This window comes from Meleagris gallopavo, chromosome 8, assembly GCF_905368555.1.
Source record: "Meleagris gallopavo chromosome 8, MGAL_WU_HG_1.1, whole genome shotgun sequence".
Taxonomy (NCBI): Eukaryota; Metazoa; Chordata; class Aves; order Galliformes; family Phasianidae; genus Meleagris; species Meleagris gallopavo.
Genome location: NC_139411.1, coordinates 3,574,917 through 3,589,703, shown reverse-complemented (window position 1 = coordinate 3,589,703; position 14,787 = coordinate 3,574,917). Strand labels below are relative to the sequence as shown.

The following is a 14,787-nucleotide window of genomic DNA, read 5'->3' as shown; positions in this document are numbered from 1 at the left end:
CCCAAAACATTGCAGTGATTTGTGCCTTTATAGGATTGCCAAAGCAACAGTAGACCTTTTCCAAATATTCTACTAGATACAGGATTCTGCAGCTGTTCAGAGGTGAAGTTCCAAACCTCTGGGAGTGTCCAGTGCTCTAGGCACCTGCCCATATCATCCCACACCTTCTACCACTCAGAACTATCCTGCATCAGGGCAGATCTCTGGGTGATATACTTCAATAACGCTTTAATCTCAAACATAACCTGAAACACATTCATGACACAGCAATAGGAATCTGCTGGTTTGAACATCTGACGGATATTCAGAATTGTCAAGAGCTATTGTAACTAGCTCTGTGGAAAGAAAGAAAAATGAAAGGGAGGCTGAGGAACTGCTGTAAAGTGTCCTCCACTATCTCCTCCATAGCCGGGCTCCCCGAGGAGAGAAAGCAAAGTGTGTAATTATTGATAGTATCAACAATATGGATTCCATAGCCCAAAGATGATTGCAATGCTGAATGCATACAAACCAGCAGTTTCTCAGCTGCCAATTTCATCACAATACAGGCCAAGGCCACGCAGCACAGCAAAATAAAAACATTAATCCAACTCTGTAGATGATAAACAATGCAACAGGAAAAACAAGCAGCAAGCAAGGTGCTGCACAATATAGTTCCATGAAAAGACTCCCATAGAGTCCATAAATAGGGGAAAAAATTAACATTGTGACCAGCAATTATCAAACCACCACTACACCCTGCATTAACACGCTCTGGTAAAATCTGCTTGGAGCTCCACACTGGGAGCTCCACATTGACTTATGGTTTAACCAGCAGATGGCTCAGCACCACACAGCTGCTCGCTCACTGCCTCCATCCCAGTGGGGTGGGGGAGAGAATTGGAAAAAACGAAGTAGAATTGGTGGATTGAGATAAAACTATTTACTAAGATAGAGAAAAGGAAAAGTATTCTTTTTTATTACATATAACTATTATTATAGTTATGGCAAATCACGGAATATATGTATGTGAATGTATATAACAAGTGATGCACAAGCAATTGCTCACCACCCGATGACCAATGCCCAGTAGCCCCCAAGCAATAGAAGAGAGAGAGATGAACTCCCACCCCCTTCAGAACTCCTCCTGCTTCATGTCATATAGTATGGAATATCCCTCTGGACACCTTAAGTCAGCCATCCTCATTCTGTTCCCTCCCAGCTCCCGGGCCATTTGCTGTGCATGGCCTTGGCTCTGTACAGCACTGCTTAGCAGCAGCTACAAACATGTTGTGTTATCAGCATTGTTCTTCTCCTAGGACCAAAACACAGCATCATACCAGGCACTCTGAAGAAAACAATTCTGTCCCAGCTGAACTAAGACAATCTAAGCTAATTTAGAAAGCTTTTCAGACAAAGCATTTTAGCCTGAGAAAGTCTCTAACATGTTTTTCCTCTGCCTGTGATTCCATATTGTGCAGCATAACATTACCAATTCCTATTGTTTTGCTTTTGTATTCCGCTTAAATAGTTAAAGCCTTTGCAACAATACTGAGAATACATTCTTATAAACCTGAGGGAGAAGATAGAAGAAATTTGACCATGACAGTGAAACAAATAGATTTCTATGTGAAAGAGACACTTACGGGAAGAACTTTTGAAGCTTTCCATCTCTATCAGTATTTTCAAAAAAACAATGCAGCACTTCTTTAACAATGCTCACATAACCCCTTCTAGCAAAGGTTGTGTTTAAAAACACACCTTTAGAAGCGACATTCTTACACCATTTTCATTTCCTGGCCTCACAGCATTTGCAGAGGTAAAGCATTCCCAACCTAATTTTAAGCATTCAAAAGCTGGCTTTGCAAATTTCATGTTTACTCTCATTCGAAAGCTTCACTCACTGTCAAGTATTTACACAACTGTCAGAGACTTCCATGCGCAAGGACTAAGAACAGCAAGAAACTGTTCTGGAAGATTTCTAATCTGGCAGGAAAGGAATTCTTGGAGCACAGACTGAGGAGCATTACTCTAGGCTGTTTTCCAAGACTGTGGCAGGCTTTGCCAGATACTGAGCCCAGGAGGAAAGCACTGAGGGACATCTACAGTACAATGTGGGCTCTGAACACTGCTGACATCTGCTGGGAGCTGGAAACAAGCTGTTCCAGTGGTTACAAAAGGAGATATTTGCAGGGATCAAGAAAGGTTGCTCTTGCTACGCTGCCTGTTCCAGCGTTCATGGTCTCAGTCCCCCAACACATCACGCACTTGACACTCTTCTATCAAGGCTGGCTTGTGTTACCCCACCTTCAGACTGCCCTCTGGAAAAGCTCTAGTTTGCTGGCAGCTCCTTTGGCTGCATGACAATCCAGAACTGGGAGGACCTCAAACGCAGCCTAAATCCAAATTAATGTTCTAAGATCTGCGCTACATTGTGTAAAAACCTGCAGGGCTGAACGTGTTTGCCTTCTGCACTCAACAAAATGGGAGCTACAAAAGAAATTTGTGTAAAGTAAAGCATGCTACGGTGACCTGGAAGGGTTAGGAAAGCGGAGGCCAACTTTTCATATTACTGTAAAGAAAAGATACGCTGTTCTTCAACTATCCAGTCAACACCAACACTTGACACTTTCTGAAAGCAAAATCTTAGTGTTAAGCAAGCAGACTTGTCTATTATTCATAGCTCCAGGAAGCGGACTCCCTGTAAGCACATACGATTGCCTGAGCAACTTTACAAGTGCTTCTGATGTTAGAATCGATCAGAGAAACTGTAAGAAAGACAGAACACGTCCTAAACATCTGGAAGTGAATCCATGGACTATTTTTTCCTAGCCCAATGAAGACAGCAAACTTCTTTTTCAGTGAGCGATTCTATCATCACCCTCAAGCTATTTCAATTTCTGTGGAGTTGGTAAGGTATGACAGTAGTCAGGATGGATCAGATCTGTATATATCTAAGAAATACCACTAATCACTGAACTCAGTGATGCCAAAATGTTTGTAACCACCTGTAGCATTTTCTTTCCTATATTGTACAGTTCATTGTTACATGCCATACATAACATACAGAAAATTATACTTGCCTTTTTAAAGGACAGTAGAATTGAAAACCTGGCTCCTGGAAGCTGCTGCTGACATGTATGAGCACTATTAAAACATATTTTACCAAAAGCTTTATTGTTAGCTTCTCAGTACGATAAAATACCACACCTGAACTGGGAGGCACTGATGATTCCAATGACCTGTCCTCCTCTCCCCAACATGTTCTATTCAATACAGATCAATAATAACACCCCGTTACTGACTTTTCACTTTTGTGTTATGTTAGTGGTACTGATTCTACCAGAATAAATTTTCTAAACTCTGTTTTCCCCTACAATGATGTTGCCCAAATACAATCACACCTGAAGCCATATCACCCCTCAGTGGACACACTGCCTCAGCCTCGTGGAGTCATGCTTTACCCATTTTACATCCCGGATTTTCAGCAGTGTATGTTCTGTCATCAGCATTTGGAGGCTCCACCGTGCTCTGAGGGACAGCTCTGAACCAGGTCTGAGCCTGCAAAGCGGGCAAGAATACAAGCAAAGACGTGCTTAGCTCTGCCTCCTTCCAGAGGAGGAGCAAATGGTGGGTTTGGGGAGCCAGTGCCATCACCTAGCCTACTGTGACCCACACCGAAACCAGGTCTTTTGGCAACAAGTAGACTGTGGCACAAAGGGAGCACTGCTGGCTGAATCTAAACACAAAACCAGTGAGTTGTCTGATATTTGTAGAGTAAGTAAATTGATTACCCTATGAGTTGATCTTTGTTTTGTTCCACAAGGGTGGGAGGAACATTAGAGACGATGACTTGCATATCCAACTGATTGACCACAGAGACCTGGAAACAAAAGAGTGAAATTCAATTGGCACTTCCACGTGTAACATCCTCTCTGTACAAACAGAATGGAATAATTGCTTTCCTGCCTTCACAGCCATGCGCTGATGTACCAACTTCTCATTTAATTGCAGAGTAAGAGAGCTGGGAAATCCTGCTTTGCTTGGCAGCCAGAACCAATAAACTGCAGGCAAATATTTAACCAGAACTGTAACTGGAGATCCACATCAGAATTGTACGCAGCTTTTTGGAAGGAAGCAGTAAATTAGCGTTTACTTACAGGATCATGAACCTCCCACATGCCACATTCAAAATCACTTATTAGCATTTCAGCATTTCTGATGACGTAACAGGAATATCCAACTTTGGAAACATGCACCAAGGTAAGTGCTAATACCAGATTAATTCAATTAGATCAAATTATACTTTGTTAGAAAATTAAATTATTGATCTGTTTTGAATGAAGCCATCAGTGGAAGTATTTCTTTTACCTCAAATTCCTTTAACTTCTCTCTCTATATGGGATAAAAACTCTCAGCTCAGCATTTTCTACCACAAAAGCATGCAACTCCTCTGTTTCTCAATGACAAGTTGGAGCATGAGTGTGTAGAAGGGCCTACAAGTGTGTAATACACTCAGCAGAGCTGGCAAACTGCTCCACATCTCCCCGTCTAGTTTCTTTGAGCTATGTTTAACATGATCCCAGGCAAAAGCTGCCTTCTGGTGAAATGTGTGCTGGTTTCCTCCTTCTAAAATGTTTGTTGCCTCCTGCAATAGCTCTCTCTTCACAAGATCGACCAGCTTGCTGATGACAGCAAACATCACACCTCGTGTACCACCTGTCTATAGAGGATTCCGGAGCTAAATTTGGAAAAGTAAGTAGGACAATGTTAAAATGGATAAATTCAAAAATCAGAGATATTCAACTCTGTTCTAAAAGAAAGAACAACCTGTGCGCTTTTCAAAAGAGAAGTGTGAGCCCTGCAAGCACTTCAGCAGAGAAGCTGGAATGTACTCTCACATCAAACAGCGATTTAAGCTTTGAAGCTTAATTCAACTTTAAATATTCAAATGTTCTTGAAATGTCATCAGATGCACTGATCAGCAGTACAGGCTTCTGTGTGAGAAATACAGAATTATAATGAGCTCAAAATAAATCTTAGACTATCGCCGTTAAAAGGAACTCTAAAGCAATGAACAGTTTAATATACTTAACTACATTACACAATTCAAGCAATGGCTGCACTTATTTACTGAGTACTGCATGAATGCAAAATGTCTCTTGAAGCTCAAGGAACCACAATTATGATTTACAAAGGGAAACAGATTTGTGACAAGCTACAGCAAACCAACGGCATGGAACAAAAACCACCGCAGCACTAACTCATATACTACATGCACTCGTAAAGATTTTCTTTTTTTTTCAATTATAAAACAGCATTAAGCCGGGGAACTATGTCAGATTTAACTAACGCTGTTCTGAGATAAGCTGTGGGAATAAACTGTTCCCTTCACTTCCACTTGAGGAGTGGAAACGCGCTCAGAGCAGAGGTGGAAGGGGTGAGACAGCGAAAGCCCTTCCTAAGGTACCACCTTCAACGCTCTGTGGTGGGGGCACAGTTACCTGGGACCATCCAAACCACCGTTCCTTGGAAAGCTTTTGCTGTTCCATAAACCAAGCAAAAAATCTGGTCCTGCATAATGCATAAGGCTGGCAGTCAGCATGTTCAGATGCCTCCCATCTATGAGTATCTGAAGAACACATGCTGAGAAGTAGGAACATTTCAGAATATGTTAAATTAGTAGCAGAGCAAACTGGATGTTTGTGGCAGAGGCTGGGAAGGCATCAAGCCCGTAAGTGTTCTCCCTTTGATCACCTGTTTAATTCCTTAGGCACCTTCCCATTTTTTTTAAAGCCAAGCACTGGGGCACTACCTGACCTCTAACTGATGCTGAGTGCTGGATGAGGAAAGGAGTCCTGTGACACCCTACGAATTTTAACAAACCTTAGATTAAAGATGATACCATTGTAAGTATTCACAGTCCAACCTTAATGACTTTAAGTGCTTATTTGCAGCAAACTCGTTATGAAGTGTGATTTCCTACTTCTTCCTTTCATCTTGAAGATATAAAGGAAAACTCCATCATGTAGACCCAAACTGTAGACTGAGATATCTGACTTTAGCCACCTTGCCAGTCTCAGCTAGCAAAACAGATAGGTAGCCTCTATGTGGAGCAGCCCCTATAGTACAAAGACATTTTACCAGTGGATTTGGTGGTTTATGCTGCTCACAGAACAGTGCCAGCATATGGAGGCACTGTTCTGATCCTGATTCTGGAGAATACCTGACTCTGCCCCATTCTTTGTTGTTCTGTCCCTTTGGTGGTGCTCTTCTCCCTATATTGTTCCCAGTGCAATCCTAACTTCTTCCCACACATCTCAGCTCTTTTGCATGTAAGCAATTGATTTCACTTCCCTCATCAACAGGCACTCCTTTAACTTGTACTGAAAGCAGTAACACCTTCCAGTCTGAACTCCTGACACTGGCACAAGTGTCTCTTGGCAGCGGGTCAAATCCTATCGAACTATGAAGCCCAGAACAGCTTAGTCTGGTTAGAAGGGATCTTTGTGTACGGATCATATTCAGTGAGAACCTAAACTTTCATGTTAGAATAGTGTCAGTCTGTAATTGCTCAAGAACACTGTGCCAGACTGCCCATCATTCACTAAGAAAACCTAAATACATCTCTATATATTAATGAGACAAACGTCACTTCCTAATTTTAATGCCACTTCTTTCTGGCTGTATTTGAATCTAGTTTTCCCACACTCATTGCGTGAGAATGCCCTGCCATTTTGAGAGGCCAAGCACGAGGACGTCATACATTATGCTTATTTGCTCAATTACTGCATAACTCAATACACCAAGTATTATGGCTATCATCTGTATCATTTGACAGTGTTCCCATGAACTAGATAACGTACTTCGTCCCTACAACATTATGCTAATATTAATCCAATCTATCATGCTATAAGGGCTTTGAAGAAATGAAGCTCTGATCGTTCCTGTGACTGGGCTAAGTCAATGTCCTTTACTAAGCACAAAAAAGGAAGTCAGGGCCTAAAGCTGATGCCATTTTTGAATTGTCGCTTTCCCTGAAAGCTTCAAGTGCAGTTTTAGCCCAAAGTTATTTCTTGCCTCTCTCTTCCAGACGCGAACAAGTCATAGCTCTCAGAGCCTGTTTGCTCAGCTCTGTGCCTGCCCTGCATGCCAGACAGACATCTAACTGTGACCGAGAAGCTCTGTAGTGACCTTAACAGACCAAGTTAGTGAGCTTTTACTTTGTTTATTCATTGGGGTTTTAAGACATACTAGCTCTGCTTCACATATGCTGAACGGGAGCTGAGTGCACCTTGCTGTCTCAGAGAACAGATAGAGCAGATATGTAAACAGTTGGGTATTTGACCAACCTTATACTTAGAATGCACAATCACTTCATTTTCTGCCATCAGGGTTCAGAATGCCCAGAACATAACTTAACCCACACTTAACATCAACAGCTATAATTTAAACTGAATCATGAAAAATTGCTCATTGAACAAATAAAAATACTGAACACCGTGTCTGGTGTGGTAACTGAGATCAGTACCTCTGTCCTGGAATGTGAAGGTATTTCAGACAGGCACAAAAGCTCCTCATTTAAAAAAAGAGTTTTATTTCAGTGACTTGTAAAGATCAAGAACACTGTTTATGGCCTTCCTGTAGGTCTGCTTAGAATTAAGCTTTATGTAGTGTTCAGATTTCATCGCTCTAACAAGATAAAGCCTGGCTCATACTTACAAGTACGTCTGCTTTGCTGCTCAGTCCTTTTCCGTAATCGTCAGTCGCAATGACCTGAAACTTGAAATAGGATCTTCTCATATTTTTGAACAGCATAGCAGTTTTTATTAGCCCCGTGTAAGCTTCAATCACAAAACCTTCTTTACCATCCTTGATTGGAGGAATGATGAGCCTGTATTGCATGGCACTGTAATTCCCAGTGTCTTTATCGTCAGCCTAATAGGGAAAAAATAAAAACAAGCATAGGCAAATAAAATAAATATTCACACAAAGAATCATTAACCTTGTCCTGTAAGTAAAGTTGCACATCGGTCCAGCAAATCTTTCCCACTGACGTTTAAAACATCAGATTCCAGTGAGCAGCTATTACTGTGAATGGTTCATTTAACTCTGCCGCATAGAGTTTTGCTTTTCCAGCAATTTCTTTCTCCTACATTAGCACCAAACTGTTAGAATAAAAATAAAATAAGAGGACTTTCCAGGTCTTCATCAAACTGAAGAGGTAAGAACAGAATAATCCTGAGAAACAGCCACTGTTGAGTTCTTGCTAGCACATATTAAATAGGAAAGAGAAAACGAGGAACGCACCCACACAGACAAGAACGTCGTCCCTCTTTTGGAGGCAGTCGTCATTCTCATGGATTGAGCACTTATTTTTGTACTTTTTAAAATATTTTTAACTGTTTTTTTTTTTTTTTTTTTTTTTTTTAAGCATCCCAGTATTGTTGCACAATGGACCTGATGGCCACAGCGCAGGACACAAAGCACTCTCCCACCAGTGAGCTGCTGAGGAAGTAGGACGCAGCACCGGCATCAACAAAGCTGCTCCTGGAGCTGTTCTAACCTGGACCTTGTGCTTAACAGCCCCGTGGAGACCTCCACACCTACCCCACTGCTCCACTCCAAAAGGCAGCACCTGTATTCAGATAAAAGTGTTTCTAAGGACCGTTAGAATGTGTGCCTCATCTAGAAAGAAGTCAGGGAGAAGCAGCTTATTGCTGCTGTACCTTCGCCTACTTGCTGGGCTAGGCACTGCCTCAGCAGCTAGAATGCCTCAGCATCTATTAGAGGCTTTTATCAAAAGACTGGCACAGCATCTTAACTCTGCAGCCTCAGTGAGTGTTGGAGGAAAAACACTCTCACCATTAAGAAAGGTGCATGTCTTTCAGTATAATGTGTAATTCCTCAGGACTGAAAAATAAAAACAATCAAAATCCACTCAGGGTTTATGTCAGTGTTAAGAGCTTGTTTACCATGATATGCCACAGTCTGTCTGAAAAGCATCATCTGTGCAAGGTCATTATGCTTTAGATAGATGGCCATTAATCATCATTAATTGTTTTCTCACCTTCAGTGAACAAAATCTGTACGGTGTGAATTGTTACCAACTCCTGTATTATCTTTATTTCTGGCTAGTTTTCAGGGGTTATCAGTGAGGATGCAAGTCCCTGCAGCACAGTGCATTGCTTTCAGGACACAGCCATTCCAGAGGGGTACCACTGGCCCAGGTGCCAAAAGCTGCCTGCACTTTCCACTCTGGCTTCTCAGGTGCTCTGGCTACTCTCAGAACAGAGAGAGTAATGCAGAGCTAAGTTCTTGTACCTGGCCTCTTTGAGCTGGAGGCAGTGAGCACACCAATGTGCCACAGAACTGCCCAGTGCAAGGACTCCCACAATGGCAGTGGCTATCTCACTTAGGGTGAGATTACAAATCCTCTGCCTGTAGCAGCCAGGGAACCTGAACAGGCACAAAGTAACACTTGGTACGATCCGTGCAAAATTCCTCATGCGTGCTGCCCAAGAGACAAAAACCATCCTCGGAAATATCTTCATGGGGACACAGAGCAGCAAACCTTTTAAAACACTCACCTCACTGCTTCCCAGAACTGCCCCACAGGGTGGGCACTGTGCCCTTCCAACAACAAGCCAATTTTGGTGCTAAAATGAATGCACTAGATTGCTGCAGTTGAGCAGTGAGCCCACTGCTTTTATTTTCATAGTAGCAAACTCTACGTCAATAGAAGGACATGACTTCTAATTGTTTGTTTCAGTAACAACAGAAATCAATTTCACCTTCAATATTTCACGCTTGTGCTATCAAGGACAAACAAATTTGGACCTAAATTAAGGTATCAGTATGACAGGCACGGACACTACGTAAGTCATTCTTTCTGAATAAATGTCATGACACTGCTGCAATTGCTCGGAAGAAACGCCGCTGAGTTTAGTGAATGAAACCTTCTACAGTACAGACATTTTTAGGTTCAAGTTTGAACCCTGCAGCTCAGGCTCCCGAGAAAGGCTGCAGGTTCATTTTCAGAAGAAAGGAGAACTTAGTGGCACTCCAGAGAAACTGCCTCAGCATCATTAAAATTCTGGCTATTTCCAACGCAGAAACCATCTACATGCAGATGAGCAAAGCAGGTGCAGAACTGCCCGAGGAACTTGGAAAAACGATCAGATTCCAATTTCAAATATTCTAACTTTATTATTTTCATTTCTCCCTTTTTTTTTTTTAAAAAAAAAAAACCACTACTTCTACTTAGATCAAACCTAACGATGACTCTGAGCACTGTTCAGCTGTGAGGGACCACCAGAGAGAGCTTGTGAGCTGCTGACATCCATGTACCAACTTCCTTAATACGAAGTAAGGATGTTTGCTATTCTTCTAATTTGTCCTGAAGGTAAATATTTTTGACACTTCATTAGGAAGAGATATACGATGCCTCAAGAGTTGCGTTATGACTGTCAAAGAAGAGAAAGAGCAATACTTAATCTTAATATCATAGCAGTGTATCTTCTGTTATGTGCAGGAAATACAGATGTCTCCCAAATTCTGCTGCAGCTGAGAACTGATAAATATGTATAATCTCAGGAGTCACCATGCCAAACGCTGTACTCTTGCAGCTGAGCACAGGCATGCTCACAGCAATGGAGCTTGGCCAGCATCACCCTGTGCTGCCTCCAGCCCTTAACTTCCTCTCCACAGAGGTGAAGGAGCAGCTGTGGGGCTGCTCTTAGCTTCCCCACAAAAGCAAGTTATGCAGCCAGGTATCAGCTGGAATACACTGCCCTGGGAGCTACCGCTGAGGATATTTAGCTCAAGGTCACTAACAGTTCTACTGTGTAATTTCACTGATTGCAACACCATCGAGATGATGGGCACAGCTGCTTTGCTTCTGACAAAAAGTGCTTTTACACATCAAAATCCGGTCCATCGCCTTAAAACACAGAGGAAGCAGAGAGGTACTCTGTTTCGGTTGTTGTTCACCTTGAAAGGAGTGGGAGGGAAAAGTCCTTTTAGCTCAAGTGTGGAAATTTGCAGGACTTGATATTGGTGGTAGGTGCATGGTTGGACTAGATGATCTTAGAGGTCTTTTTCAACCTTGATGACTGTATGATTCTATGACCAGGATGTAATCGCCAAAGCCTAGTCAGTCTGGGTGTCTGGAAGGCAAAAAATGAAAATATATGAGCTGAATACTCTAAGTGAGAAGTGCCATGGGAAGAGGGCTGTTAAGGAGGGGAAGTCTGGGGAGGATATGCTGGGAGATGCAAGAACCTGGATTTCTGAGGATCTCTGTAGCAAAGTCAGGCTGAAGTCCACAAGTTTCAAAGAGTAAGAGGCAGGTAACTCTGGGAATGAGCACAATGGTGAAGAAATAAAGGAAGAAATAAAAGAAAAGAGAGAAAAGCTAATAGCTATGACAAACTTGCTGGCTTAACAGTCTTTAAATCACAAAGCAAAAATGCCTCAAAACCAGTACAATGGCAGATGTGGCTTCCAAACTGAAAATATTAAACAATCTGTAAATTCCTACCAGCAAAAGTTGTCTTGTTCTGAAAGCTATTTTAAATGCCAGCAGCTGATTGGAAACAGTTGAATTTGCCATCTGCTCAATAGCTCTAAGCTGGGAAGGAAAAAACACAACAGCCCAGGCCCATTCATTTTACATGCCCTGTTAGCACCCTCAGGCTCAAATCTTCTAATATTTCAATTTAAAAAGTCATGAGGGGTGTTTATTTTTCAACGTTCCCTAGGTTTGGTCAATCTCATGTCACGTTAGGACCAGCAAAACTTCTTCTCCTCTCCTTTGGAAACAGCGTGGCACTACAGAGCAAATTCTTCCCTGTACCCCAACTAAAGCAGCTTTGATATTCCGGTATACTTTGTAACTTTGACCCCAAAAAATAGAGGGCAATTTAATCTGAGGAAAGATTTTGTTCTGTACAGCCTGGCTACTACACAATATCACTGCACGTGCTGACAGAGTGAACACTGAGACTTTTTCAGATGGAATGAACACTGCCAACACAAGTGCTTTCATAGTAAAACGTTTGGTAAGCCAACACATTATCTAGAGTCACGTTCTTTGCTGGATATTACCTGTGTGATTTAAGTTAGTGTAATATTATTCTTATCAGGGGAAGCAGATCTCTGCCAGAGCCCAGATGTTACAGCAGATGCGCACGTGCAAGTGTTGCTGCTGTCTTCGCAAACATGCTTCAAAGTAGATTCTTACTCCTACCAAGTATCTTCTCTCCCTTTGGATTATTCTGATTCATAATCACATTTGAACTAACAAAAGATCGCAACTAGCAAGGCAGCTCATTCTTCACAAAGAAATTGTTGTCTGGTGTCCATGCAAAAGTAATATTGGTACAGGGAAAACTGTGTTTCACAGAGAAAGCTGTCTCAATTGCCCAGGGCTAGATCTCACAGAACCTGCTGCTGTGAAGACTGCTTTACAGAATCAGAGAGTCGTGAAAGTTGGAAAAGACCTCCAAGATCATCCAGTCCAACCGTCCACCTACCACCAATACTCCTGCCTAACTCATGTCCTTCTGTACAACATTACACATTTCTGGAACACCTCCAGAGACAGAGACTTCCCCTCCCTGGGCAGCCATTCTAGCACCTGAACACTCTTTCAGAGAAGAAATTTATCCTAATATCCAACTTGATCCCTCCCTGGCACAACTTAAGGCCATCACCTCTTGTCCCTATTGCTGTTACCTGGGAGCAGAGGCTGAACCGCAGCTCATCACAACCTCCCTTCAGGTAGTTATAGAGAGCAATACGGTCTCCCCTAGCCACCTCTGCTCCAGACTGAACAATCCCAGCTCCCTCAACCACTCCCCATTAATACTTGTGCACCAGACCCCTCACCAGCCCTTTTCTGGACACACTCAGGGCAGGGCCCCCATGTCCTTCTTGTAGTGAGGAGTCAAAACTGAACACTGCACTCAAGGTGCAGCCTCGCCGGGGCTGAATAAAGAAGGATTATCATTTCCTTGCTCCTGCTGGCTGCATTATTTGTGATACAAGCCAGAATGCCACTTGGACCTCTTAGCCACCTGGGCACACTGGTAGCTCATGTTCAGCCAAGCATTGACCAGCACTCCCAGATCTGTTTCCTCTGTACAGTCTTCCTGCTACCCTGTCCCAAACCTGCACTGTTGTCTGGGATTATTGTGGCCAAAGTGCAGGATTTGGCACTTGGTCTTGTTGAATTTCATCCCATGGGTGAGTGAACCTACCTCTGTCATCAGAGGAAAAAGGAAATATCAAAAAAGAAGTTATGAACGGCAGTAGAAAATAACTGGAGTTCCAATATGGATAAATGTGGGCAAAAAAGTAAGCCCAGGGCTCTCTCTGTGTGCAACACACCCACACCTCAGAATTTAACACATTCATTTATCAATTGCTTTGATGCAATAGTAAGCAAAGTTCAAAGTTACTTTCAAAGAATATGGCTAAATTTCTGTTGCCCTGTGCATCAGCTGGGACAAAATAAATGCAGCGTAACATAGCTTTGCTGCTGCATGGGCTGAAATATTCTCACATTTACAAAGAAAGGAGCTACGTCACCCAGCCTATCAAGGAGGGGTGCACAAACAGGTTTGATGTGAAAATATGAGCCAGGCAGTGCAAAAGCAGGATTCCTTCTGGATATAACCGAGTTTCAGGCTTCATCAGCTCCTGCCAGCATCAGCCCTCTCTGCTGGCTTCGTATTGGAGACATTTCTGTAAAACTCATGTCAGCCACTTCCAGACACTTTGATTCACTGACATTTATTTTGGCAAGCTTCCTTTTCTACAAACACTGTCGGTACAAAAATACCCTATAAACTCAAGAATAACTTAGGAAAAACAAAAACAACAACCTTCGCTGAGTTTATCAGATTTATGATCTCTGATATGTGCTCATTGAAACGTACTTCAAGAAACAGAACTAGAGAGATTAATCCTGTAAAATAAAAAGCTTAAAAAGAAAAGGCTAATGACACATCATTAGGGTGAAAAGCGAATTCCTGCTAGTGATTTCCCTGAAGACTGCATGGATTTCAGTTTTATTTTCATAAAGCAGATTGGAAAGACCGTGTTTGTGGCCAAAGGCAGTCTGTCTGGTACTCACTCAGAGGAGAAAGTTACATGAAAACACCAGTGGCAAAGCATGAGCAGCCAGGAACCTCTCAGGCTTAAAACACAAGAAAGGCAGCAGTCAGCCAGCATTTTTTGAGCAAACTAGAATTAGGCCATTCACGAGGAAATCTTGTTTTTAGGATTATTTAGAGATGCCACGGGCCAGGTCATACGATCCTCCAGAAATTCACTGAGTGTCATGGTAGAGGATCAAAGGTTTTTTGCTTAAACCCTTTGGTCTCACGTCAAAACATGAACCACGACTCAAGATCTCATCCACGTGTGGAGCATCCTTGCCAGGCTCTGGGAAAAGGAGGAGGCTAGCAAAGGCGGCTGTGTGAAGCTGCTTGAACACTTGAGAGGCAATAATCAGCCTCAGCTATCATTACAAGAGAAATGGTATTTAACGCAGCTCTACATTTCCTGCTGAGCTATTAGCAATAAAAACAAGGTCTTTAAGATGCAAAGAAAAGAATCTTGCTTAGAAAGTGTCATTTGAACATATACTTTTTTTTTTTCTTAGAGACATCAGCATTCATCAGCTTTCAGAGGACACTGACGCTAAAAACAAATCGTATTCATGTAGAGTAATTAGGATACTTCACATGGCAGATCACTAACCAAATTAGTTCTACCTAGAAGTGACTTTTTGATGCTTTT

At 42.3% G+C, this 14,787-nt stretch overlaps 1 protein-coding gene across 9 annotated transcripts in view; it reads right to left on the bottom strand.

The window, feature by feature from the left end:
• Positions 1 to 14,787, bottom strand: part of PCDH15 (protocadherin related 15) — a 682,309-nt gene that overhangs the window by 38,955 nt on the left and 628,567 nt on the right. For all 9 annotated transcript variants that reach the window (XM_085229238.1, XM_085229233.1, XM_085229230.1 and 6 more), the window contains 2 exons: positions 7,702 to 7,917; positions 3,774 to 3,862 (listed from right to left, as the gene is read on the bottom strand). In XM_085229238.1, the coding sequence (XP_085085364.1) occupies positions 3,774 to 3,862; positions 7,702 to 7,917 (305 nt within the window). The remainder of the gene's footprint in view (positions 1 to 3,773; positions 3,863 to 7,701; positions 7,918 to 14,787) is intronic.